The 8,045-nt window shown below is 43.2% G+C and overlaps 1 protein-coding gene across 1 annotated transcript; it reads left to right on the top strand.

Annotated features, from left to right (window-relative positions):
- The first annotated feature begins 4,561 nt into the window (after positions 1–4,561).
- On the top strand, positions 4,562–7,759 carry NDUFS5 (NADH:ubiquinone oxidoreductase subunit S5). Its single transcript, XM_070949384.1, has 3 exons — positions 4,562–4,645; positions 6,532–6,749; positions 7,508–7,759. Exons 2-3 carry the CDS (start codon positions 6,534–6,536, stop codon positions 7,592–7,594), a joined length of 303 nt encoding a protein of 100 aa, XP_070805485.1. The 5' UTR covers positions 4,562–4,645; positions 6,532–6,533; the 3' UTR covers positions 7,595–7,759.
- The last annotated feature ends 286 nt before the right edge of the window (positions 7,760–8,045 follow it).

The raw sequence follows: 8,045 nt of genomic DNA, 5'->3' as shown, positions 1-8,045 counted from the left end.
CACTGGAGACATGCGCACTGGAGCTGAGCTAGGGCAACGGCTCGCATGCCCGCAGATATAGCTCCGTGTGCCATAGGTTCGCCATCACGGCCCTATACTATTTCAGAGAAGTGACTGTCCAGTCCCTTCTTAAAAACCTCCAGTGATGGAGCACCCACAACTTCTGGAGGCAAACTGTTCCACTGGTTAATTGTTCTCACTGTTAGGAAGTTTCTCCTTAATTCCAGGTTGCTTCTCTCCTTGATTAGTCCATTGTTTCTTGTCCTGGTGATTTGGAAAATAAGTTGACAAGTTGCCTCTTTGTGGCAGCCCCTCATATACTGGAATACTGCATTGTTGTCCCCCCACCGTTCTTCTTGTCTCTAGACTAGCCAAACCCAAATTCTGCAATTGTTCTTCATATATTTTACTCTTTAATCATCTTTGTTGCTCTTCTTTGCACTTTTTCGAAAGTGTCAATATCTTTTTTGTAATGTGGTGACCAAAACTGGATGCAGTATTTCAGGTGTGGCCTTACTAAGGATGTATAAAGTGGTACTAATACTTCACATGATTTTGATTCTATGCCTCTGTTCATACTACCTAGGGTTGTACTAGCTTTTTTGGCTGCTGCCACCCACGGCTGGCTCATGTTTAAGTGATCATCCACTAGGACTCCAAGGTCCCCCTCACAGTTACAGTACTGTTTTTGAGCCAGGTCTCACCTAATCTGTACCTTTGATTTTTCCTGCCTAAATGTAAAACTTTGCTTTTCTCCACATTAAAATTCATTTTGTTGGATAAGGCCCATTGTTCAAGTTTGTCAATATATTTTTGGATCCTGAGCTTGTCTTCTGAGGTGTTGGCTATTCCTGCCAGCTTAGTGTTGTAGAAAGTCAGCACCTACCCCGCCCCCCAGAAGAATGAAATATTTTTGGAAATATTAAAAAGGGAGAATATTATATTTCCTTAAAGGAAAAATGGAGAAACATGCTCTCAAAGACAGAAAGCAGACTCAGTCTTTCTTAATATCCCCCAGCAGATATTTTGTGCCCTTCTGCCTTTCTCCCGGCTTGGAACTGAACCAGATGAATTTTTCTTCCAACAGTGTCATCTGCAAATTTGACGAGTTTCCCTTTTATTCCTCAATCTAAATTATGAAGATATTGAACATATTGAAGAGTACTGGCCCTCTTTTTAGATGCACAAAAAGCATTTGATAATGTAAATTGGCAATCAGAGCCTTGATGGTACAGTGGTTTAATGCACCCTGTTATTAACACAGCTGCCTGCAATTTCTGCAGGTTCGAATCTCCCCAGGCTCAAGGTTGACTCAGCCTTCCATCCTTTCTAAGGTAGGTGAAATGAGGACCCAGTTTGTGGGGGCAATAAGCTGACTTTGTATAAAATATACAAAAGAATGAAGGCTATTGCTTAATGCATTGTAAGCCGCCCTGAGTCTCCGGAGAAGGGCGGCATATAAATCAAATTTTAAAAAAAAAATGATATTGCAATTAAAATACATGGAATTTGGTGAAAAATTTATTAATTTGATCAAGGCAATATATACTAAACAGACTGCAAAAGTGATTGCAAACAGGGACATACCAGAGAATGTTATCATCAAAAAAGGGATGTCCATTGTCCTCTTACTATTTATTTTGACATTGGAAGTGCTAAATAGAAATATTCGGCACGACACAGAAATAAAAGGGATGGAGATAAAAAAAGAAAAATACAAACTACAGGCACTTGCAGATGACCTGGTATTCATCATAGAGCAACCGCAAGAAACTGGACCCAAACTGATGAAGAAAATAGACAACTATGAGGAAGTTGCAGGATTAAAAGTAAATAAAGAGAAAATTAAAATTTTATTCAAAAACCTCACAGATAAACAGAAAAAAGATTTAATGGAGAAGACAGATATTCAGATAGTGAAGAAAATAAAATATTTGGGTATTCATTTATCAGCGAGATATGCAACTATAAAAGAAGATAGTTACGTTAAATTGATATAGCAAATTAAATTTAACTTGTAAAAATGGAAAAACTTGCAGCTATCACTAATAGGAATAGTCACAATTAAAATGAATACTCTACTGAGGTTATTATACCTGTTCCAAACAGTTCCAATAAAGCTGGAAAAGAAATACTGTATTTTTCGGATTTAAAACGCATCTTATTTCGGGGGGAGGAAAATAAGAAAAAAAAATTCTGCTTGAGAGGCTCTCCGTTTGGGAGGCTGCATTTGCAGTCTCCAAAAGCTCTATAAGGGTGGGGGCTGGCAGGTGGGGGGGAGCTACATTTGGGGGGGGAATGCGTCTTATACTCCGAAAAATACAGTACTTTGAGGAATTAAACAGTATCAAAATTTATCTGGCATGGTAAAAAAGCAAGAATAAGTCTGAAACTGTTATAAGACAGGAACTGAATAGTCCAGGGATAGATTTTCCCTGTTTCCCCCAAATAAGACATCCCCTGATAATAAGACCAGTCGGGCTTTTGAGCGCATGGCAATAAGGCCAAGCGCTTATTTCAGGGTTCAAAAAAATATAAGACAGGGTTTTATTTTTGGGGAAACACGGTAGCATGGTGGCCACAGGTACAAATACAATCAAGATATGAAAAAGACACTAAAACATATGGTTTTTATGAAGAACCAACAGAATTGGATCAGATTCTAACAGGAACTGATGAGAAACTAATTAAAAGAATTTATAACCATCTACTGAGAATGGAAGAAGAGCAAGTAAAGGAAATAATAATAGTGTGGGCTAAAAACTTTGGTTATTCTATAGAATTGGATAAATGGCAAAAGTTGTGGGACAGAAATTAAATTAACAATGTCTACTGCATATAAAGAAAACTTATATAAAATGTTTTACAGATGGTACTTCGCACCAGCAAGATAGTTAAGATGTTTAAAGATATGTCTGCTAAATGTTGGAAGGGTAATCAGATTCCAGGCTCGTACTACCACATGTGGTGGACGTACCTAAAAGCAAAAGCATACTGGACAAAAATACATACTTGGATAGAAAAAATGATAAAGGACCATATAGATCTAAAACCAGAAATATTTCTGTTGGATATTATACCAAAAAAATATAATAAAGGGATTATGTATCTAATACTACATGTATTAACAGTGGCTAGAATTGTATTTGCAAAACATTGGAAATGTGTGGAGATCCCTACAGAAGAGAAGCGAATAAAAAAGATACTAGAATGTGCAAAAATGGATAGATTAACACTTGAAATTAAAGAGAAGGAAGAAATGGAATATTTTGAAATATGGGACTCCTTTTATCAATAATTAACTAACAGAAACAGAAGTTAGAACCAGGGGTGAAATGCTATTGGTTTGGGGGAACCAGTAGTAAAAAAAAGCTACTGATTCAGTCGAACCGGTAGTTAAAAAGCTACTGGTTCATCCCAACTGGTATTTCCCATGATCAGCTGTGCTGTGCAGTTTATATTGGTTAGAAAACAGGAAATCCTGCTTTCTAGCTAAGCTAAATCGCACAGCACAGCTGTGCTCACTGTTCTAGTCTTCACCTAGTGAAGCCTTTTTTTCCCGCGTGAAGTGTGCGTTTGGTGTGCACTGTGCATGCACGGGCAGTGAACTGGTGGCGATCTGCAGAGGATTTCACCACTGCTTAGAACATTTAAAATTATAAGAGAAGGACTTATTTTACTATCAGGGCTTATTACGAAATGTTTTATTATTAATATGAGTTAGTATTAATAATGAATAAGTATTAATATTATGATGAGAAAACAGTTACTATATGACCACTACTAAGAAACATTATTACTATTATGTTTATTGCTCAAACTGTAACTAGACAACACACTGTTTATACAGGTGTTGAAATTGTTGCTCTCTCTTTACATAGGCCCAAAAAAAAAAAAAGAGTACTTTGAAACCTTGGGGTGCCCCACTGCTACTTCCCTCCATGTGGATGTAGTTCCATGAAGGATTATATGTTGAGTAGGCTTTGTCAGCCAGTTACCAATCCATCTGGGGTGACGGGGTCTATCCCACATTTTTCTAGCTTACCAAGGAGGAGGTTGTGGTCTACTTCAGGGGTGGGCAAATGTGGCTCTTTTACAACCTCTGGACTTCAACTCCCAGAAGTCCACAGGTTGTAAAAGAGCCGCATTCGCCCACCACTGGTACTTTGCTTGTTCTTAAGGGCAGAAGGGGCTCGGCTGGGTCTCCTGCCTGGGCAGGGGCTTGGAGGACCAGAAGACTCCCAAGGTGCAAGGGCCAGGGGAGGGGAGGGGAGGGGAGGGGAGGGGGGCAGGTGGAACCATGGGAATTCCAATGTTGGAGGGGGCGGGGGCGGGGAGCTCCTCTGCATTAGCGTTAGGAGCCTCCCGGCTTCCCTTGCACCGTTTGGGGCCGCAAAATGTCCGCAGGAGCCCTTATAGCACGTCCTTGCAAGGGGGAAAAGGGACCCGGAAGCTGCCTGATAAAACGAAGGGACGGACGCCTCTACACTTTCGCCCCTCTATGGTGCACACGCACTTCACGGCCCCGCCCTCACCCGGCGCGAGTGTCGCGAAACGCCAGGCTTGCGCGACGGCCGCGGTGACGTAAAAGCCCCGCAAGGACGGCGGCCAGGGAGGAAGCGCCGGCGCCGCTGCCCGAGGACAGGTGCGGGGGGGGGGGGCGGGGCCTGCTTCGGCCTTGCATTGGAACCGGGGGGGGGAGGGGAGGGGGGGTCCGAGGCGCGGGGGAGCTGCGGAGCCTTTTTAGAGCCCCCCCCCCTCCGTGGGGCGTGGGGGGTGGGCGGGGGTCTCGTGCCAGCCCCTGGGAAGACGAGAGGCGGCCTGGGAAGGGAAGAAGCGACGGCAGCCCCGGTTGCCCGCAAGAGAGACGGTCGTCGGCAGTGGGGGACTTCAGCCGTCAAACTGACTGGCACCTGTCACTCAACGCCTGCCGATAAGGAAGGCCAGAGAGCCTGGGCCACGACCTGCGGAGACGGCAGAATGTGAGAGTGTGGCCAGAGAGAGTCCCCATTGAAAATCGCCACCGGTCAGTTGCAAAGGCAGTTTACATTGGAACAGTGAGAGGACCTCATCAACGTCCCAGAGTCTTGGGAAAGCCAAATCCCGTCTAAACATCTGGCTGACTATGCAGTCCACAATAATAACAATAACAATAATTTAAAAAATGCATTCCGGGGATAGCTTATTCGGCTGGATCCTGGTGTGGCTCTTTCTGTCCTCTGTGTATGCAAGTGTGAAAAGTGGAGGGGTTGGGTTGCCCCCCCTCGCAATTTTGCTAAATAAATGGACCTTCTGGAAAAAACAAACTCTGCCCATTTTTGAAGCAGACTAAACTTGCTTGAATAAATACAACTTTTTCAAGGATTATTCCTCTCCCTTTACTTATTCAGTTTTTAAGCCAAATATATATTAATCAGTGAACCATGGTATTCACTTTATGGCAGCTATTCCATAATTGTGGAAGAGGATGAGCCTGTTTTTAAAATAGGAAGACACAAATCATGTGCATTATACTGATAGCCTGATAGTTGAAAATGCAAAGGTTCGGCAAGTTCTAGTAACAAAAATTAAGGAACAAAAAATGGGACTAAAATTAAGTATAAAGAACACTAATCTCATGGCATCAGAAGAACAACCTTCTGATGCCAGCTTCTGCCTGGTAGGATCAACCATCATAGTCAAGAAATACACCATAGCCTAGGCTGAAGTAATAGTGAAGGCCTCGGAAAAGAGATTCAGATGCTATGCTGTCTCTAGCCCTACGAAGATCAGGATTGTGCACAAGGGAAGCTTTCCCTGTAATCTTCTATGAAAGCAGAAGTTGGGATTTGAAGCAGGAGAGAAAGAGTTTTGATACCTTTGAACTTTGGTGTTGGAGAAGACAATGTCATGAACAGTGAAGAAAACCAACCAGTGCACCATGGAACAAATGAACCCAGAGTTCTCACTCAAGGCTCAAATGGCCCTATTTCAGACCCACGGAGACTCAGTTCTCTGGAAAAGCTCTCATGTTAGGAAAGGTGGAAGGAAAAAGAATGAGAATAATCAGCAAGCCAGAGGGACTCAGTTGTGGTGGAGATGGGTGTACCAGTGGAAGACCTGGAGGACCTACTTAGGGGCGGATCCATCTGATTGCTAAGAGCTGATGGTGCATTTGATGGTGGGTGTGGCATTTGATAAACTGGAGTAGTATAGATATATACTACTTTTTTCAAGTGGTTAAACGTCTCCCATAATTTTACCTGGATACAAGCTGACATGAGCAGCTATTAGAACCCGTGAGTGGGGTTTTCAATGTTTGGAGTAGAGTAAATAAAATTGTGAGAAAGTAGATTTTTATTCCTCCAGTGCCTAAAATCATTCATCGCTGCATACGAAAATGAGGCTTTTTGCCCTTGAAAACCTCCCCTTCTGTTCCTTGGACAGAGCCTTCCACACCAGAAGCTCCTCCCAACTCCAGACCTCCTCCATTCCTGGCCAGGGACTTAATTCCTTCATACCTTCCCCTTACCTATCCCTTCTGCCTTTCAGCCATGCCACTTCTTGATCTCCAAAACCAGCTGGGCATTAACCTAGACAGATGGATGCTCCGCTTGAGTAGCAAGCAGCCCTTTCAGCAGCCCAGCGTGTGCCACACGTTCGAGAAGGAGTGGCTGGAGTGTTCGGAAAGCATTGGGCTGACCCGGGCCAAAGAGGAGTGCCGGCTGGAGGCTGAAGATCTGGAGGAGTGCATGACCAAGCGCAAGATGGTGAGAGGAGCATTGCTGGGATGCGCAGCGCCTCTTGGGAGTTCCTGAGTCATTCTCAGGGAAGGCAGCGTGCCAGTGGCAAGCTGGGCAGGCAGCGGAAAATGCATATGGGGTAGTTCTTTCCCCAGACATGCATGTCACTGCGGTCTGCTTCCCACTTTGGTACCATTGCACTAAGCCAAAAGGGGGATTGATTGGAGGGCATAGCAACTACAGTTTTAAACATATTTTCTAAATATTTTGGCAGCAAACAAATTGCAGTTTATGTAAGAAACAGTCCTCTAAAAAGTTTACCTCATCCAGGCGCTGTGTGTGATCCGGAAGCACCAGTGGGGGATGATGAGCAAGGGTAGAAATGGGAAGGCCAAGGGCTGCGTCTACCCCAGCTCCCTGTTTCGCCTCAAATAGCTGATTTCCAGTGTTATTTTTTTCTTCCCTTTACTAGACATGTTAGAATTAGATTTTTCCTGATGACATCACTGGGGATATCCCTTGCCGAGGCCATAATAATTATTATTACCAATAATAGCAAAAAGTGTGTGTTTGGGGAGTGATATTAAATTGCAGTGACAGCTGAGGGTTTTTTTTGTGAAAAATGAAAAATTTATATGAACTGAAGAGAAACCAGAAATCTTGTGTGTGTGTGTGTGATAGGAATAAGTGATTTTTGTACATGTTACCCTTTCCATTTTGGGATGAACAGGTGAGGCCTGTAATTTCATTCTGAACTGGTCTTTTCTGCTTCTTTCCTTTTGCAGATGCAGCGTGTCCGAGCCATCTTGAAGCAAAGGGACTTAATGATTAAAGAGGGGAAGTACACGCCACCCACCTACCAGAATGACTGAGAGTTTGGCTGTGATCCCCAGGGAGAAAACTACCTTTGCTCCCCAGGAGCCGAAGAGCTCTGCTCTTAATACGTTGTTAAAGAATGGTTTAGTTGGAACCTTTTCATTTCTCTCTTTTGGTTTCTAATCCTGCCCATGAATAAAATTCTTCTTTGGAGCCTGGAATGTTACTGGTTCAGATGCTCTGCCTTTGTGATGTCAAAAGTATAAATCACCCCTTGCATGAAGAATTTAGACTACTACTAGAAAATCTGGCTGCATAATGTAAATAGCAATAGCACTTAGCCCCTTTTTTTTTTAATTTAAAAAGTTTTACAAACATCAATTTTCCCCCATTTCCCCCCCCCATCTCTCCCTAACCCCACCAAACCCTCCCTCCCCATGACTTTCCCAAGGTGAAATCCATCCACATTATATTATATCATACTTTACCAACCACCTATTCTCCTCC

The sequence above is a fragment of the Pituophis catenifer genome, unplaced genomic scaffold (genome assembly GCF_029215685.1).
Source record: "Pituophis catenifer annectens isolate HBS135680 unplaced genomic scaffold, rPitCat1.0.hap2 SCAF_9, whole genome shotgun sequence".
NCBI classification, from domain to species: domain Eukaryota; kingdom Metazoa; phylum Chordata; class Lepidosauria; order Squamata; family Colubridae; genus Pituophis; species Pituophis catenifer.
Note: the sequence above shows the minus strand (reverse complement) of the source record. Positions and strands in the feature narration are given on the sequence as shown.

Excerpts from the sequence above, each read along its gene's own strand:
- NDUFS5 (XM_070949384.1), top strand. The coding sequence starts at position 6,534 with ATGCCACTTCTTGATCTCCAAAACCAGCTGGGCATTAACCTAGACAGA. Across the intron at positions 6,750-7,507 it reads GCATGACCAAGCGCAAGATG|ATGCAGCGTGTCCGAGCCAT; the intron begins GTGAGAGGAGCA and ends TTCCTTTTGCAG.